At 40.7% G+C, this 19,822-nt stretch overlaps 2 protein-coding genes across 4 annotated transcripts; one reads left to right on the top strand and one right to left on the bottom strand.

Annotated features, from left to right (window-relative positions):
• The first annotated feature begins 11 nt into the window (after nt 1-11).
• Nucleotides 12-1,875, top strand: LOC5518429 (sodium/bile acid cotransporter 7-B). Its single transcript, XM_001638338.3, has one exon. The coding sequence runs from the start codon at nt 154-156 to the stop codon at nt 1,192-1,194; it is 1,041 nt and encodes a 346-aa protein (XP_001638388.1). The 5' UTR covers nt 12-153; the 3' UTR covers nt 1,195-1,875.
• LOC5518376 (lysophospholipid acyltransferase 6) lies at nt 1,862-16,888 on the bottom strand. 3 transcript variants are annotated; one of them, XM_048734098.1, is made up of 15 exons: nt 16,685-16,888; nt 12,337-12,449; nt 11,856-12,001; nt 11,624-11,701; nt 11,236-11,328; nt 9,457-9,512; nt 9,059-9,113; nt 7,811-7,949; nt 6,947-7,037; nt 6,301-6,402; nt 5,884-5,987; nt 5,716-5,780; nt 4,588-4,720; nt 3,591-3,745; nt 1,862-2,836 (listed from the first exon to the last, which is right to left on the bottom strand). In XM_048734098.1, exons 2-15 carry the CDS (start codon nt 12,427-12,429, stop codon nt 2,644-2,646), a joined length of 1,503 nt encoding a protein of 500 aa, XP_048590055.1. In that variant the 5' UTR covers nt 12,430-12,449; nt 16,685-16,888; the 3' UTR covers nt 1,862-2,643. The 3 variants fall into 3 exon arrangements, with proteins under 3 accessions (XP_048590055.1, XP_032218964.1, XP_032218966.1); XM_032363073.2 differs by lacking the exon at nt 12,337-12,449 and having other exon boundaries at nt 16,685-16,887; XM_032363075.2 differs by lacking the exons at nt 12,337-12,449; nt 16,685-16,888 and adding an exon at nt 13,648-13,923.
• Nucleotides 16,889-19,822: the final 2,934 nt, after the last annotated feature.

Consider the following 19,822-nt stretch of genomic DNA (forward strand, 5'->3'; position numbering starts at 1 on the left):
ATCTCTTTTTTCCCATCGATAATTATATGGATCTTTCGATTTGAGCGAATGCGCATGTGTGCACGTGGCATCGTTTGGTGACGTTCTAAGATGGCGGATGCCGGCTTCTGAGGACACTTCTGAACAAATCCACGTCCAAAACCCTATACAATCATGCTGGCTGCCATCAAGAAGAACTGGTTTCTCATTGGGATCGTCGTTGTGATATCTTTGGCAAAGATAGCGCCATTTATTGGCGAAAAGGGTGGAATTCTCAAACCGGAATACACGGTGAAATACATCGCCGTGTCTGTGATATTTTTCAATAGTGGAATCTCGCTACGAACTGAGGACTTGAAAAGCGCCCTAACTCATGTGAAGCTACACGTATTTGTGCAGAGCTTCACTATGGCCTTTGTCCCTATGCTGATGACGGCCATAGTACAGTTTCTCTCTCATACATCTCTAAATGCCTGGCTGCTCAAAGGACTTCTTGTAGTTAGTTGCATGCCGCCTCCTGTATCCTCAGCTGTGATTCTCACAAAGGCTGTTGGAGGCAACGAAGCAGCCGCCATCTTCAATTCTGCCTTTGGGAGTTTTCTGGGTATATTTGTCACGCCATTACTGCTTCTAAATCTAATTGGAACATCATCATCCGTTCCCGTAACTAAGATTTTCGCAACACTTAGTGTCACCGTAGTATTCCCTATCCTGCTCGGACAAGCATTGCGTTACAGCGAGAAGGTCAAATTATGGATGGAGAGAACAAAGCCGCCTTTTGGAACTATAGGAAGCTGCGTGTTGCTGCTTATAATCTATACTACATTCTGTGATACATTTTCTCATGATATTGGTGACATTGACACTTTTAGCTTGATGGGTATTATAGCTATTGTAGTTCTTCTTCAGTGCTGTCTACTTCTTCTAACATTCACTGTGTCACAGTTTAAAGGTCTATCCTTCACGCCTGCCGACACTGTTGCTATTATGTTTTGTTCTACTCACAAATCGTTGACCCTTGGCATTCCAATGCTGAAGATAGTTTTTGCTGGCTATAAGTACCTATCGTTGATCTCTATCCCGTTGCTGATTTATCACCCAACCCAGATCTTGCTAGGAGGAGTTCTTGTCCCATTTGTGAAAAGCTGGATGAAGTCAGCGCAAGCCAAGAAGAAAGAGAGGAGGGTTGTTAATGGTGTACTTATTAATGCATAGGTGGATATAGGTGGACGAAATATGGTCTTTTCATTGCTCTTTAAGTTTCTTCACCAAAAAACAGAAGGGGTCCCCCTCCCCCCTGGGTTTTGTGGCATTGAGGTATTGGCCTTTTTTGTACAGTATTGTGGTAAAAGAGCAAAAAAGATGCGGTGATGCGGTATTTCATACATGTGTATGGTATGCAATATTTTTTTTTTCTGCTGTATTGTGGTATTTTTTTAAAAAAATTGAGGTAATTAGACCTCCCCCTAAAACTTCTTGTCCCCAGAAATGTTTAAAAATGAGGACATTTCAAGTTGGCTGGTTCTGTCAGTTGTATCTTAATTATTCTACCCCAAGTTTTTCAAACCAGCCATTGCCCTTGGCAATATAAAAGAAATTGCTTTAAGTTCTATTTATGGACCCTATTATATGCTATTATATATCAGAAACACCTTCTGCCTTGAGGTTTCTCAAATTTGGCTTTCAGGGTTATGGAAATCTGTTTAACACATACCAAGCAAAAAAAGAAAGAAAAAGTAGTTACTGAGAATATAGTAGGTTTAAAACTGGAAAATACACAAAATATGCCTTCTGTTAGTATAAAGTATTCTCAAAATATTTGGTTACACTTGTGAATTGGAAGCTATGTAATCGTCACAAATTAAAACTAAAAAATATAACATTTTACAAACAGTATTTTTATTTAATAATTCTTATTATTTAAATTCATTAATGCCACCTTAGCAGGTAAACAGCTGTAGTTAAATATCCACACCTTTTAAAAGATACCAAACCATACATCTTCTGTTCTTCATACTGTTTTACTTTAATGAACACAATGCAACTTGCTTGATTTTAATGACTCGTGACCCCCTACCGAGTGGTGGCCTCACAGATCACTGGCTCTCTATATTGTATTTTGGCAAATGTAATTATCCATTCATTATTATTTTATACTCTGGTAATACAATTAAGTTGTTGTTTTTCATTTAAGGATGGTTGAATTTAAAAGCATTTAAAAAAAATGAATTTTTATCACGCAATTCTTTACAATTAAAACCACCCCTACCTCTTATATTTTTTAATTTACGTTAGATTAATTCTTTGCTAGCCATCAAGCCCACAATCTCCTTCATAGCTGCTACTAGCAATTTGGTTTATAGCCGCCAATTAATAATTTTTTAGTCACGAGAGAGGCGCTAATCTGGTACAAAAGCGAATACTAGCTACAGAATACCGACTACAAACAAAGACCGATAATTCTTACCGACTACCGATAAATTATGGGATTTTGTACTGACTACCGACATGCAGACCCCCCCCCCCCCCCCCCATCCAGACCCTGATAGAGACTCCCTCTAAGGCACATATACTCCCATGGGATAGCAAAATTTGCGTGGCCAAAATAGAATCTGAGACGTTTTTTGGGGGGTGTCCCCCCCTTTTCCCCTGGCCTACAGACCCTCAAGAATTCTCTTTATGCCTGGAAGCACGGTGTTTTAGCCGCATATTGTTGTTAAAGCCATTATTATCGTGTTTTTCAAACTTATGATTGAGTTTCCCATCAGTCCATTCATCTCTTTTTGTCTTCTTCCCAGTTATGCTCACAAGTAAAAGTGTCGATAGGCACATGATCTCGCCGAAAAACAGCACAGATCTGAAAAATAACAACACAAAGATATCACAAATTGGTTCAAGCCCCTTTCGATTTGTCAGGATAGTTGATCACGAGATAATAGAGAAATGCTTGCGTACTGACGAAGTTCTCAGCTTGACTGTGACGTAGATGATCGCGTGATACGCGTGATGGAGAGAGTATGATGAATGCGATATGACGATTTGATACAGTGGCTGATGATCGCGCGTGATTTTTGTGACGTATAGGCTGATAATCGCATGTGACTTATGTGACGTAAAGGCTGATGATCGCGCGTGACTTATGTGACGTAAAGGCTGATGATCGCGCGTGGCTTATGTGACGTTAAGGGTGATAATCGCGCGTGACCTTTGTTACGTAGAGGCTGATGATCGCGTGTGACTTTTGTGGCGTAGAGGCTGATAATCGCGCGTGACGAGACTGTTACTCGCGTGTGGCTTATGTAACCTAAAGACAGCTGCTCGCGCGTGACTTGTGACGTGAAGGCAGATGATCGCGTGTAATTGTTATGTAAAAGCTGATACACACGCGTGACTTTTGTGACGGACATGCGCGTGACATGCGAGCCGTAAATAATCACGCATGACTTTTTGGCGTTGATAGCCTGCCTGACGAAAATGAACACATTGAGACGTCTCTGTTGCAGATGATCGCCCACAACAGTGGAAAAGGCAACTATTTGATTTTGTCAAACTGCAAATTTGCAGTCAAACACGAACAGCACGCGAAAGTCCCGTGATGACACCACAAGTACCTGTAATAACGACAGCAGAAGTCAAATCGCAGAAGCACGAATGGGGCACAGTAGTGTGTATTCATCAGACAGCAAACAGCGATGTTTAACGCAAGAAGTGTGACATACGCCGGGACATTAAGACCTTCGTACACGTGACCAAAGTGCCGGCGAACCTGCAATGGATTGCGTTACCAGATTAATGAATAAATTAATCTGCTTTGCAGCTGGTCGTGTCGGAGTCACTTGCCGGCCTCAGCTCTGCGTGACTCCGAGAAGAGTGGCTGCAAAAGAGACTATGACTCAAATGGCTAGGACAAGTTCAATCCCGATGACTCGAAGTCTCGGTAACTCGACGGTAACTCGACTAACTCGAACCAAAATTAATTTCCCTTGTTTCTTCACACTCTTTATGAATATAATTGTATCCACCAAAAACCAGGGGGCCCTTTATGACTACCTCCCCCCCTCCGCTAATTCAAGGTGGTTTTAGTTATTCTTTAAGTAATATCTGTTTTCCTAATAAACTCGAAATTTTTCTTGCGTAAAATGAATCTTATAAGAACCCACACCTTATGTTTGTTATTACAACCTGTTTCGTTAAATTTTACATGAGTAGGGCGTAAAGGTTTGCGGTGATGCCGTTTTGTCCTTAATTTTCTGCCAGTTGTTCGTTTTTGGTAGTTGTTTTGGCTGTTTATTGCGATTTTTTAGTCTCTAGCGGTTTCGGGTTTGGCAAAACTCCGATGCAGTTTAGCGCTTTTTCAGCGCTTTTCTGTGTTGTTTTGCGGTTTTCGTGCCCACCTTACGCCCCTTCAATCTTGCAGCCATATGTTCAATGCCACATGCAAATATCGACCAGCATTGCCGGCAGCGTCTCGTGTTGACCACACGGCAGAGGGAGTGTTGGCCAAGTTACATGCACCACCTCTTACCTGCTGGAGCTATTTGCGCGGGGTCCTATATGGCCTTTATAAAGCGTCTCGCAACATTTTTTATTAGCCACTTTTCAACTTACCGCTTTGCCGGTGACCAGATATAGATACGCAAAGGCAGCGGCCGCGAAGTACCCTGGGTAGAATCCGTGCCATATGAGTGACGTCATGAATGTCAGGGCTTGCTTATGGAGAGGAACTCTGTCGTACACAACACTTGGGGAGAATGGACATCAACGTTTGTTACATTTTATAAAATACCAGGGGCTTAGCCAGGGGGATGGCCTAGGGCCCCCCTTTTTATTAGCCAAAAATATAGCAAATGTATGAGACATTATCATATCAAGAAAATTGAGCCAAAAATTGTCGTTTTTGTCAAACGCGGCCACTTCCATATAAGGAAACTAATATATTCCTTATTTGGAAAATCTGCATGATTCTTGTAATTTTTAAGGTGAGTGTACCCAAGGGTCATCGTTAACTTTATGACTTGTAAGCAGAAGAGAAAAACAGTTACTGTGACCATCTTTAGTTCCTCGGTACCAGACCCCCAAAACGGCAACGTTTTCTTCATATGCTAAAATACAGAAGAAGAAAATGTCTTGAAAGTCCCCTTTGGGGGGGGGGGGGGGGGGGCAAAGTGGGCTCCTGTTAAAAATTCTAGCTACGCCGCTTAATACCACTAGTTACCGCATTCTCGCGCGCCAGGGCCAATCCCCTTCATAGAGATATGAGAGAGGTGGACCCTGGGCGTGGAAGAATGTAGCTACCGCAGTGAGCTAGTCGGGTCAGTTAGTCAGATATATGAGAGATATGAGAGAGGTGGACCCTGGGCGTGGAAGAATGTAGCTACCGCAGTGAGCTTGTCGGGTCAGTTAGTTGGACGGTCGATCGGTAGGTTGTTGGGTCAGTCAGTCAGTTGTCCAGAGAGTCATTTGATCAGTCAGTCAGTCAGCTACTAAGTCAGTCAGTCAGTTAGCTACTCAGTCAGTCAGTCAGTCAGCTACTCAGTCGGTCGGTCGGTCGGTCGGTCGGTCGGTCAGTCAGTCAATCATTCAGTCAGCTACTCAGTCAGTCGAGTTGGTCGGCCGGCTGGTCAGATGAGTCGATCGGTATGCTCTATTAGCTTACCATGCCAAGTCTATCCATCCTCTCGCCTGTCCGTCCGTCTGTTAATTAACCAGTTAGATTATCTGTTACTAAACACATACCTTCTAAGCCATCTGCCTGTTGTAATGTTCCAGTTTTCTGTCGCGTCCTTCAATGATGTACCGCACTGCGCATGTTCAAATAAAAAGCAAATAAAAAGGAAAATAAACTTAATCGAAAGAGATTTTGTTTACCATCTTTGAGAGGTTAGGCTAGATCAACATACTAACCTCTACTTTTAATATATTCACATAGCGTATGGCATCATGTCGAGGCCGTCCTCTGACGTCATATCCGTTAAATCCCTGTCCAGAAATGATGACACCTACCTCTCCTATCAGGAGAAGAGAGGGTAGAAAAATCAAATCGTGCATGGGTGGGTCATGCTAAAAAGAATTCAAAATTTTGTTCCCAATTTCAAATGGCGGATGTCCAAATTTTAAAAACGACCGCCATTTTATTGAAATTAAACGACCAAAGGCAAGCAGGGATGCAGAGGAAAGATAAGTCGTAATATGCATACGCGCGGGAGGAAAATTAGCGTAAAGAAGACGCGAGCAAATAAGAAAAATACTGATAAAGGAGTGAATAAAATTATTGAATAGATAGATACAGATATAATATTTAAAATAACCCTGCGGACTTACCAATGGTAAATACAAAGTAATATTTAAGCCTCAATATAAAGCAGCTGAGCCAGGCGTAGAATATACGGTAAAGCAGGGATGAACTGGCGATGAATTCTGCATCTGGTTGAAGAAATCATCGAAATCATCAAAATGTGTCTAACGATGGTCTGGTCTCTAATCATCCCTGTTGCTCAAACTCAAACGCGCATCTGAGGAAAGTGTTCAAGGCCATCTTTGGCCTGTGACTTGGCTTGTAACAGCGCATAATGCTTTAAAGTGCTTATTAGGTAAAAAGGGGAAAAAGCTCCATGGGCGTATCCAGGGTTGGGTGCTTGGGGCGCCACTCGGCCACACAAACAGGTATGATATAGCTACGCCCCAACCCCCCTCTCTTTCAACCCCCGCCCCTTCGACAGTACTAGGAACGTTTCTGAGCGACTGAAGGAAACCGGAAGTTTAAAGTTATCCTCTTCTGTAAAATGTTTGGTCCAATTCAATGAAAGAATACTATTCTGTGTCTATTCTCTGAGTCCTCTACTTCCGGTTGCCGTTCGTCGTCCAGAAACGTGTTCCCTTTACACACTCGTACCCTGGCCTCCTCCTTTCTCATAAAGGCCACCAGGCATGATATTGAGTGAAAAGATCCTTTTCATTCCTGACTCACCTACATTACGTTTGACAGGAAACGAGGGAGAACCTACGATAAACCCTAGCACTATTGCCATGGCAACGAGAAATCTTTTGCCTGCAGCTGTCTGGAAAAGCATAAGAGATTTTTTTACGAAAAAAATGTATCAATAGGCCATTCCAGCTATAAGCATGCGCGCGCACTCACCATGGGAACCTACCTCAACTACCAGCATGCAGCGCCACTTTGTTTGATGTAAGCTTAAAAAAAAACGCACGCTGCATTCAGGTAGTTGATATAAGTTTCTATGGTTATGCGTGCGCAAACTTATAGCTGGAATGGCCTATTAATTGCTATTTTTAAATGGTATTTTAATGGCGACATAAGGTTCGAGAGGGAGACGACAGGGGGAGGAGCTTTAAAGGGGCCATTAATTTGTCCTGTTTGTCCCGGGCATACGCTTTTTCAGGATTTTTTTATTAGAACTAGAATTGAAATGCAGTATTCCTAAGTCATACACCGGGAATCTAAACACTATACCGTAAATGATCTAATGAACGCCTCCTATCTAATAAACGCCTACTATCTAATAAACGCCCCCTATCTAAAGAACGCCTCCTATCTGATGAACGCCTCCTATCTAATGAACGCCCCACTACCCTCCCTCCTAGCTAAAACAAACGACATAGGAATTTCGGTAATATAAGTCAAATGTAATGAATCTGAGTTTGGCTTTTTCTGGGCGAATGGTGCTTAATGTCAAGAAACGCTCGCTACGCATTTAACGTGATCCTGACTGAGACTAGAACCCCACCCTAAGTTTGCATCAATTACAGAGAAATTTCGGAACTTCCTCCAAACCCCCTCCCCCTCCCTCCTTTTCCTTCTCTTGTGCTTTACCTCACACCCAGTAATAGGCTGTCTCAGGCTCTGCCCGGTGATAAAGTCTCTGTATTCCCTGAGTGTACACGTCGGCCCTACTAGGACCATGTTGTAGTGGAACATGTAGGCGAGGTACTCCAGGAAAGAGGGGATGTCTCTGAACAAGTAGAGTGAACACTTAGTTCTACAAGGGGTTCGCCCTGAACCAGGGGGGGAGGGGATAAACAGATAGCATTACAAGTAGACCGACATTAATTAGGGGGAGTGGATGGGGGAAAGATGCATACCTGTCAACTCTCCCGCATTAGGCGGTAGTCTCAAGATTTTGGACCCCTTCTCCCGCTCTCCCGCGTTGAGCACCAAATCTCCCGCTTTTTAGCGATTTTTATCGCTTCCGAAAAATTATTCCATAAAAAATCGTCATTTTGCCTATTTTCTATTAAAATATTTAAAACAACAATTCACTTGCGTAGCGCAATTTATCTAACACCCTTGTGAGGTCTATAAGTGGATTTGTTCGCGAGAGCTTTCTATACGGCAAACGCCTGCAAGGTTAAACCCCCCCCTCCCCCTAAAAAAAATGAATATACCCCACCCCTCCCCTCAAGCCTTGAGATTTTCGGAGGTTGACAGGTATGAAGGATGGATCTGAAGGGGTCTGAAGGATAAATAGATGATATATCAGGGGGACCGGTCTAAGCCACGGGGAGGTGAGAGTAGATGGGAGGAAATGAACCTGAAGTATGACCCATCATCCATGAGGGGGGGGGGGGGAGGAAAGGGATATGCATTTGATGGTGGTATAAATAGATAGTTTTGCAGGGGGACCCACCTTTAAGGGCCGGGGAGGGGAAGGGATGCATCTAAAGGGAGTATAAACAATAAGTATTAAAGAGGGACCCACCTATCAGGGGAAGGGGTAGTTCCATATCAGTCAATCTTGTTTTAAAAACTGTCGTTTTTCTAGCTCGCTCGGTCATTTCCTTATAAGGCACTACATACCATATTTGGGAGTCCGCTTCAATCATTTTTCGCTTTTTTATAACTCTAGAGATGGGTAAGTCAAGAATTTCCACGTAAACTTGCAGGAATTCATGTTTACTATGATTTTGCTGGCAGCTATCTTGGAAATGGAGCCTGGTCCCTAACGTTTTAGATCTTCACAGGTCTCCCGCGCGCTCGCCCAAGGCTCTTTTTAGACCATTTAGAAAAACGACAGCTGTTGATTGATATGTGTAAATGGATATGGGGCATAAGTACACATACGTTATCTTTTCCTTTTTCTGACTCTGTGTGAGGTTCTTGTCTTCCCTACCACATCCTGTAGGGCATACAAGATAGGGAAATCAAGTCTGATATAAATGACGTCAAGTATGGAAAAGTTAAGGTCAAGTCCAAAAAAATGACGTCAAGTTGACGTAAATTCTGAAATAAGTGACGTCAAGCTTGAAAGAAGTTATGTGAAGTCTTAAATAAGTGACGTCAAGTCTTAAATAACTGACGTCAAGTTTGAAAGTGACGTTAGTCTGATCTGATCAAAGGGGAAGTCACGTCTATAACAAATGACGTTATTTTTTAAGGTTAGAGAAGTGTCTGAATTCTTTTTAAAGTATTCCACATCAAGCCGAAAGTTCGTCATACCAGAAGAAGGTTCTTTGTCTTACCGTCGTGTAGACTAAATGCGACGTAAGTGAGCTTCTGAAACATGATCATCAACCTCCTGAAAGGAACAAAGGTAGATCTATCTTTATCAAAATTATATACACAGTTCATCTTTTACAAAAAGTTAAAACCTCCATGAACGGACACAACAGAGACTTTTAAAAATTTCAACGCAGTATTAACGGACGGTTTACGTAAGTGACCATCCCAGTTACCGCGACTTTTTTTAGTTCCCTAACTCCCCCTAACTCTCCCCCTTTCTTCAAAGCAAAAATTAATAAGGGCCACCTGTCTATAAGAAGGTGCGAGGGCCAGCTTTTTTGGTACAGTGGAACCTCGTCAAAACGGACATCCTGAGTGTCCGTATTACTAGGGTGTCCGTATTAAGCGGGCTGCCCTACAAGACGTCAAAAATGCATTTTTAATACTCAGAACGCATGCTACAGCAACACAACATGTTTCATATTAAGATATTTATCTTTAAAACTCATTGTATCAAAGTTACATTTGGATAAAGTACTTCTGCGAACTAGTGACATGTTCCGGTTATATTTTTTTTAAACAACAACAACAACAAAAAAGGATAACTTATTCTTTCCTGGATCGTCCTTGCGAAGATTCGACTTATTCTAACTAAACTTATTCTAACTAAATTCGTTATACTATAATTCAACAAAGGTTGTGAAAACTCTGCTAAGAAGGCATTTTCGAGCATCAATCTCCTAAAAGTGCGAGACTCGAATTCCTTTTGTCCGTAAAGCGGGGTTAATTTTGTATGAAAAATGTCTTTCTGGACACATAAAAGTGTCCGTTGTCCGTATAAAGGGGTGTCCGTATAAAGCGGGTTAAATTATAAGAGAATATGTGAGACTTTTGTCGGGACTTTGAATACTCTCCAGAAAAACGGGGTGTCCGTAGAGCGGGGTTCCACAGTTTTGAGCGACTAAGCTTCCATTGGTTAAAGAATGTTCATTACCCACTCCTTTGTTATTGTTTATCATTGAAATACAGCGGTTTATTCGAAAGAAAACTTCTTAATAACAAGCTACGAATAAAGTCTGATGTGTTATTGAGGATATTTGATTAAAAGTATTTTGGTTACTCGCTTAAATAAGCCGATGGAAATGGATGCTTTATGTGACTCGTCAATGAGCGGGAGCATGAAATGGCGGCGTGATTGGTGTTCTTTAAGGGGGGGATGGGGATCGTTTCCAAAAAAGCCCATCTGGTAAGTTAATACCAGCCTACAATCATGGTAAAAATCATTGGGTAAATTTTCAAAACAATAATCCATGCAAGAACACAAAACCCGTAAAATAATATTTACAACCCCCCCCCCCCCCCCCTTAGAACCCCCCTTCAATGTTACGTCAAGTGTTTTGGCATCATCCAACATTGAAGAGGGGGAGGGGGGGGAGACGGAGGGGGGATTGGGGTAAATGGCGCGTTCCATAAAGTATGTGAAAGCAGCACTCAAGGCCTTATAACTTGGACGTTAAAACTCTTTTCGTGAAGTCCATAAACGCTAAGCTAAAGGTCAATAGAATTAACTTTATTATAAAACAGTCCTGATTTGCGTGATTTGGACATTATAGGTTTTATAGGAGCATTCAACTCAAAACAAAAATAGATTATGCGCGCACGCTTTTTTAATCGCACCGGAACCCTGTGTCCCAATTCAATGTGACCACGATTGTAGTTCCAGGCGTTCCAGGGATTTCCGAGCGGGTGTCCTGTTGTTGGAAAGCAGAAAGAAATCACGCGTATCTTGTTTTGCCTACCCTGTGTAGTCGAAGGGGTTGTCGCCATATTGATGATACATCCTGTAGATTTGGGACGCAGACAAGATCCCCAGGGCAACGGCAAACACCACCCTTGAGCAAACAAACAGCAACATACAACCTTCATGATGCGAGAGTTATACTAACGTTTCGGGGACATTCAAAGGTCAAAAGTTGACACAATTTAAGGCTGCTTTTATATGACTATATTTCGACAAGCCAGTATCTGCCTTCTCCAGGTAAAAATGAATACTACAGTAACGTAAGTAAGAATACGCAGCTAACTTGTATATCGTGTATAAAAAAGCAATTCTGCGGTGTGTCGGGGTTTTTTTTGTCAAGTACAAACGGCGGATAGTGTGTTCTGAGGGGTAGTCCTTTTTCTTACTTGTGCACGATTTTTGAGTCCACTACCCACATCAGCGCATAGCACAGCGCACAGACACCCAACAAGATAAGCAGGTCGCTGAAACAGGAAAATCAGGTTTTTTTTAGTAGAAAAGATCAACTGATAAGCAACGTAGTAATCGAAAACATCTTTCTTTGTCAGATAAACCCAGACAAAACATGTGTGCGATATAAATAATTTAGCTTGAGCTTAAGTTTCCATGACAACATACCTTCCGATACACATCCACGTCACAGCTAAACCCCACGTGAGGCCGACGCATTGACGCGTAACCGCTGACACGCGTAATGGGCTCAGCGCTGTCCGATAGAGGATACCCATCGGTAAATTGAGAAGTAAGCAGATGAACACATTTACCTGGGCACAGATTTAATAAAAAGGTTCGCTATTAAATTAAGATTTATTAATGCGCATTTGATTATATTTAAAAATTCGCAATATAGGTTTCAGATGTTAGATTATCGTAATCGTTATCATCATCATTTTTGCGAATCTTCAATAAGCAAAGACCGCCTTTGGAAGTCAAGGGGGGTGCGGAAGTCAGGGGGGTGCGTCCATCACTAGCTATACGCCTGAGTTTTTGTTATGATCTTTAGTTTAGTATTATCCCGCCCACACTCATGGTATCCGTGTATCTCTACTTTCCTTTAGAGCATTCAGTAAGAAGGATACACTTTCTCTAAATAACTCACTGTGCTGATTTGCAAGAAGCTGCTGCCGACTGACATTAGAGAGCTTAAAGTGCATCTGAAGGAATAAAAGCAATATCCTCCAAAACGGTTCATCCATCGATATCTAATATCTCCTATGATAAAAAAATCTTTATTACCAAAAATCTCCGATTTCCCATAATCCCCCGATTGTTTACAGCCTTTTGAATATATCAGTCTGTAAAACACCTACTTGCCCATTCCCCTCACGGATAAAGCTTCAGTTGTCGCGAAATGATCACCATATAAGGAGAATTGCGAGAGCTCGCGTGAATTTGCGTGAGAAAAAACAATTTTGGCTACATGCGGCGTCTTTACCTTGCAACTTTATTAGACGTGGAAATACAATGAGTTTCCTTTGGTAGCTGGCTTAAAATGTAAATATAACATTATACAAATATAGAACGTATATCCTGCTTGCATTTTAAAGTAGCCACCTATTGATAATTCAAATGATTTTGCAATTTTGAAGCCATTTACTTTGCATTACATGCCCCAACATGATGCCATTGCCGCTATCATAGTTTACTAAACTAGTTGTACGAAATGCTGATTATCTCGCTAAAAGATGGGTCCTTTAGATATCGATATAGCTTACATATAATTTAGATAATATATAACCCCCAAAACCTAGATGAAATGCTAAAGGACCCACAATTTTTTGCACAAACAGCGATATAATTTGCCTTGACATTTTTGCTGTGTTACCTAAACATCATATTTTGTTTCGTCTCGCTAGAGATGTAAAGATGTAATAATCGCTAAATCCTTCTTGTCGTGTATTTGTCCTCCCAGTGCTCTGACTGGTCCTTTAGGTATTCGTATAGATCACATATAATTTAAATGATATACGATGCTCAAAACCTAGATGAAAACCTAAAGGACCCACATTTTTTCGTGATATAAGATTTGCTTATAAATTTTCATTTTTTTGTAAGTGCTCATGTAAACATCTTACATTAACAAAATACTCATGTCAAGTCAGAAAAAGACGAGTGACGAAAACGGCAAACAGGTAAATCGTTTAATTTTATTTCAGGGTCGTATATCCACCGTTTTAGTGACGGTATCTGAATGTAAAACTTGCTGTGTTCAAACAAAAAAGTAGCGTAGAATCGAAGAACGAAGCGAATGAGTTCGTAAAAAAATTTTTAAAAACAACAAAATATATCCAATATATAGCGAGCAGTTCTACTCGCGTGATGTAACCATGAAATAAGACAACAATAAACTTTATGATGTTAGTTAACAGATATAATTCCTTTTGTTCGTATCTACAGATATCACACTCACGATTCTACTGTTTTCAAACCATTTAGACGGCTGACAAGCTTCTCCAGTTCCCTTTTCGCTTCCTTATTTTTCGATAATTCGACAGCCACAAAACATTTGTCCGCATATGCCTCGTCTTGGTATGGCAAAAATACGTTGCTGTATTGTTGTTGAGTCGCTTTCTCTGTCTCGATGTCACTGGCATCGTTTTCTCACTCGGCAGAGCTTGTTGTTTCACAGGGAGAAGCGCTAATTTTTGTGAATGAAGAATGATGTAAGACTGCGCGCGAGCTGACAAGTTTGATTTTCGCGCCACGCGCCCGCAATACGTTTGTCGGTCAGAAATTCTGTGCTCTGATGAACATGCCAGCGCCTCCAAGGGCAAAGAACTAATCTAACAATGCTCGAGTAATTACTCAGCATTTAAAAAATATTGCAAGAAAAAGTATGGCTAATGCTGCAGAGGAAGTGAAGGAGCTGAAGTGTGCTAACACTAGCGCTGAGCCTGTAATGATAATGCAATGATAGACAAACTTCAAAATTATTATGGAATCGCCATTAGAAGCAATGTTGGAGATCTCCAAGGCATAAAGTCTGCCATTTTGGCCAGTCTCTTTCACTGCGCATCAAACAAGGCCCTTTTTCTACTTGACCATTGCCCACACAGTGAGTCAAGCTGTTGCAAGTACCAAGTCAAGAAGGCCACTCAGGAGCTTGGCAGCTATAAACATGGCCCTGGACTGCCAGTTGCTTTCATACATGCTATAAAACCGACATACCAGAAGTTGTCTGACCCAGAGCTTCTGGAAAAGTGTTTACATGGCAAAACTCAAAATCAGAATGAATCGTTTAATGGCATGATATGGCAGCCAGTGCCGAAAGAGTTTTATATAGGAGGAGATCCACTCCTATTTGGACTATTTGATGCTGTCTGCCATTTTAACAATGGTGCAAAGACTGTGCTAGACCTGTACACCTCTCTTGGTATTTGCCCAGGCAAGTATACAGAGGCTGGGTGTGACTTGATGGACACGAAAAGAATAAAGGGAGCTGAGTGGAAGGAGAGGGAGAGCACGAAGACAAGAAGGAAAGTACTGGGGGCAAGAGAAAGAAGAAAGAGGACAAGAAACAGCAAGGAGAGCGAGTGACTTATGCAGCAGGAGCATTTTGACTCTGTATTCTGGCCACAGAGTCAGATTTTGATTTGAGCAATACTTAGTAAAACTTTGCCTCTAATTTTCTCAAATTATCAATTTTGCGTCATTCCATGGTGCCTTAACATAAATTACTCAAATAGTATTTATCCCAATATAATGAAACTTGGTAGAAAGTAGCTCAAAGGATATATCTATGTCATAAACCTTTAAAATTTACAAACTTTGTAATACATCTGTCAATAACATGGCAAGATAATTATTAACCATCGTGTGATATTCACATATTTGGATATTGGATGCTACAAGAAGGCCATTATTCATAGTTGTTGATGTATTTTAGGTTCATGACACAGCCCTATGTTCCCTTAACAGATCCTGAAAGTTTGAACTTATTATAATAAAATCCTAAGGAGATAGAGCTGCTGGCGTAAATGGTGTATACGCGGATCAACATGGGTGTGGCCGGTAACCATGGTGACCAGTATTGTTGAAAATGGTATCAAACAGTTTCTCTCACTTAGCAGAGAATGATGGGAGCATAAGCTTTTCTTTAAGCAATATTGCAGAGATTTTCAACTTTTGAGGGACTTACCCCCTAAGCAAGTCAACACGAACGGCATCACAAACGGCGCACGCGCTCACGAATTGCTGAAAAACGGCATTGACGTCCGTGACTGCGCGCGCAGAACGTAAAAATAGGGAAAACGGACGTCAACGCCCTTTTCAGCAATTCGTGAGCGCGCGCGCCGTTTTTGATGCCGTTTGTGTTGACTTGCTTTAGTTCTCTATTATTTATTCAGAGGTACAGTATGGCGTAATTTCTTTCACAGCTTTGTTGTTGTTTTTAGATTTGTCTGTAGAGATATATTCGATTAAATTAAACAAAGTTCAATCGGAAAACATCTCAATAGCTTTCCGAAACCACCCGAATGGCCGTTGTCAGGGGCCCCTGCCGATGTAAATTTCTGTTGTTTTTTTTTTTCACACTTGGTATTTTGCATATTTAACTAGGATAAGCAAGATGGCGGCTAACAGTAGACACTTCAAAATCGCTATACCCTATCGTATATCGTATGTAACACCCGTGTGATCACATGTTTTCGGCTGCGAGGGGTGGTCTTAGCCTCCCCCTTTCAGGTGTCTCAAGTGGAAAAAAACATTTCTTCCGAATTTGGGCTTCCTGTGGCGTGTTCAAGAAAGAGTCGGTTCCGGTTCAACTTGCCACAGGAACCCCAATTCATAAGAATACTCATGAAAAAGTAAAAAAAAAAACACTCGAGATGTCTGCGAAGGAGGCTGTTACCATGGAAACAGGGGTTGTCGAGACAGATCGATAAAATAATCTTGCCTAAAGGAGATGTCAGTATTATTTTTTCGATTTTCAAATGTACTAGTTAAAATGGAAAAGTCAGAATATTTCTTAGAAGTGGAATATCTGACAGAAATATTGCTGACGGGGAGAGGGAGGCCGGCAATAATACATCTTATGTGGTACTCTATGGCTTTAGCAGGTTAGCACGCGAATCTATTAACATTGTCACACAACAGTCAAGTAGACAATCGGTATTGAATATAAGTCCACACGCTGCCATATTTAACTATCCCTCGTGTCTTGTGGCTTTACATAGAAATCTAGTATTTTCGCCAATGTCGCTCTACACAATTTTGACATTTCTACCACAAGAAGTCTGGGTTTATAAGCTTGTAATACAAATTACAATATTAAGGCAGTAGGTAAAGAACTAGACTATATGTGTAAAGAGCAAATTGTTCTAATCTTGTGTCGCAAATTGTTCTAATCTTGTGTCGTGTGAATAGAACAATCTTCATATCCTTCATAGGTGCAAGCGAACTTGCTAATGCTTAGTGCTGTGTATTTAATAGTTAACATGAATACTCACCTGAGTCAAAGGAACATTCAGAAGCTTCGAAAAATAGACATTCAATTGAAGCATGATTGCGGCTATTTGACGAACAAACCGGGGTTAAGTAGATTGGGTGAGACTTCAATTTTGGCACGGAAAAGCCATTCTTAGCAAGCGAAACCCTCGGAAGCCGAAATCACAGATCTAGCGTGACGGTGACAAGTGACGTTTTTTTCACTCATGCGAAACTGATAATCAAAATACCAAAATCCTGAATTGATTATCTGAGTGTCAAAAATCTTATCACCTAGGTAAAAGATTTGGAGAAAATTTCAGGCTTTAATCCGATGGAATGATTTTAGTCATTCAAGGGCTTCTTTTCCGCTTTTCTTGCACTCAACTCACCCACCTAAGTTAATGAGAAAACACATAGTTTGTCAATGAAAAAAGACGTAGGCTTGACGTCACAGGCATATACTTCTTAACATTATAGAAAATAAATCAGAATCTCTTTATCCCAACGAAATTAAATCGCATTTATGTTATATAACATTCTCTTGGAAGTTCAATTTAAATTCCAAATGCTTCTGTTTCCGGGAGCAAGTGTTTTATCTTCCATTGTAAACAGTTAAATGGTTCCTACTTGATCGATTTTAGAATTCGAGAATAACTTAGCGCCCCCTAACAGAAGCAAGCAAATACAAGGGCGGGAGGCATAGGGCTTTTAGGCTTGATTCTAATAAAACCACGAAAACTATAAAAAAATATCATATTTATAGAATAGAATATAGAATATATCGAGAATATTCTGTAATAATACACCAAAAAACTGGAATTCGACTCTGCCAAATTTTCGTCTTTAATAAGACTTCTTCAGGGCAGACTGAAGAAGGTGAATCGTAAGCTACAAGCTTATTTACATCAGAATAGTGTCGCGAGACGCAAAAACATTACAACCGACAAAAACGCGCAATTTCTAGAATAGCGCGCGCTATGGATAAAAAGAATTTACACATCTCTACGTGGGTTCCTACTAAAAAAAAAAAGTCATCACTATTAAGACCCCGCGGGTAGATAGACTTAAGCCGATAAGCCCACTGGCCTTGCCTTTAAGCTGAGCCTCAGAGTTACACTTTTCTATAAGTTGTACCATAACATTATTAAGACCCAAATGATTGTCGCAATGAAAATGTTGATAGATAAGGTCATCCTTTACTCTTTCACTAACCGGTAAACTAGGGTGCTTATTTAACCTACTTTTATGATTATTAAAACGCTTCCTAAAACTATTGATAGTAGACCCTACGTACTGCTTGCTACACATAGAGCAAGTAATGAGATAAACAACAAAATCTGAGTTACAGTCCAAGTCAAAATTAATGACATATTTCTTCTTAGAATCCGTACTGCGAAACTCCCGCCCTGTCTTAAGAAAGTTACACACCCTACACCTTTTACCGCCACACTTACCACAACCTATAACCTGAGTACTATCCTCTTTAAGAGAGTAGTGCACCAACATATCCTTTAAACTCCTAGGTTTCCTATAAGCCACCATAGGTACCTTACCAATAGCACCACTACATCTACTAGAAGATTCTAGAACTGGCTGTAAATTACGAAGAATACCAGGTAAATTAGGTAAAGCTGGATGAAAAGTGACTACAAAAGGTACACGATCATTCTTACCTCTACGCCTGTCTTTCAATGTGTCGTCCCTAGAAATACGTCTAGCACGGTCAACTTCCCTCCCCACAAATCTGCTGTCATAACCCCTATCAACTAATAACCTTGTAACACTAATACCCTCTTTTCGAATGAAGAGTCTTCCGAACATATCCTACGAATACGTAGTTGCCTGCCCAAAAGGAATGCCTTTCTTACAAGCAGACGGATGACAAGACGTATGAAAAAGATATTGATGCTTATCAGTAGGCTTACTATACTGATCTGTAGAGATAACCCCATCCCTAAAAGTAAGTGAAACATCCAAAAAGATGACTAGTAGACCATTCAAACGTAAATTTTATAGTTATATGTATAGCGTTCATTTGAGCCATAAACTCTCTCACAGCGTCCTCACCTTCAGTCCAGATCATGAAAATGTCATCGATATACCTACGCCATAAATAAGGCTTAACTGGAGAAGATGATTTCCTTTTCCACTTTAGCCATGAAAAGATGAGCATATGATGGTGCCTTCCTAGTGCCTAAAGCCGTACCTAATACCTGTACATAATGCCTCTTATTAAATACTAAGTTATTATTCTCCAGGACAATGCGAGCTGAGTCCACAAGGTCCTCAGTAGGAATATAATTACCTGTAAACATACATGGGGTATGTGGGGGTAAAGCCCAACTACATCTGCTGTGACTAAGATAACCCCCTGAGGTAAAGTTCCCATATACCTCACTATATTAAAAAAATGTTTAGTAGGGATGGAATAGATGGCACCAAATCCTTAATATAATAATCTACAAACTCAGATAGCTTTTCAGTGCAAGTATTTGTTGTGCGACTATTCTACAACATTCTCATAAATAAATATTCTAGAAATCCTAGTTTGCTCACCGGATCTCAATATTGACCTTTTATCACCTTTTCACCTTTCATTCTTACTAAGTATACCCCTGCTAGTCACACAGGTCATGCGCAGTGTGACCTATGCCAAAACCAGTTTAGCGTTTACCTTAGATAAACATTTACTTTACAGACATTTCGAACAAGCCAAACAAATCCCTCAGCCTCATTATTCTGTAGTATTTTATATAATAATTATTTCTAGTCAATTGATTGTTATTCTATCATCGACGGATTCTTACTATAGTTATCCTCAATTTTGAAATTGTTCTGTTACCTTAGATCAACATTTATTTGTTTTATGGTTCTGGTAACTCAACCTTTTAATAGGGCTTCTAGCTTTGTGTGTACCATTCAAGATGGCGGGTTCTAGCACATGTGTTTATGTAATTAATGGCTACCACAGGGATACCATGACAATTTGCAATTCTTGCATCACCTCTCTTAGAGCAGTCAAACCAGTTAGTACCGAATTATTAATTAGTCAGTGTAAATAGGAGTTCACTGTAAAACATATTGGACTTGTAATAACGACAGCTTGCTGCGGAGGCTATCCAGTAAGTTCTGTTGGCTTCGTGAAGACAATCCCTAGT

The sequence above is a fragment of the Nematostella vectensis genome, chromosome 11, assembly GCF_932526225.1.
Source record: "Nematostella vectensis chromosome 11, jaNemVect1.1, whole genome shotgun sequence".
Lineage (NCBI taxonomy): Eukaryota > Metazoa > Cnidaria > Anthozoa > Actiniaria > Edwardsiidae > Nematostella > Nematostella vectensis.

What these genes read in the sequence shown, in the direction of transcription:
- LOC5518429 (XM_001638338.3), top strand. Translation starts at nt 154, where the DNA reads ATGCTGGCTGCCATCAAGAAGAACTGGTTTCTCATTGGGATCGTCGTT.
- LOC5518376 (XM_048734098.1), bottom strand. Translation starts at nt 12,429, where the DNA reads ATGAACCGTTTTGGAGGATATTGCTTTTATTCCTTCAGATGCACTTTA. An exon ending in ACAGGCAGATGGCTTAGAAG is followed by an intron (nt 4,721 to 5,715) that starts GTATGTGTTTAG and finishes ATTCTCCCCAAG; the next exon opens with TGTTGTGTACGACAGAGTTC. An exon ending in TTCTGCTGTCGTTATTACAG is followed by an intron (nt 2,837 to 3,590) that starts GTACTTGTGGTG and finishes GTTATTTTTCAG; the next exon opens with ATCTGTGCTGTTTTTCGGCG.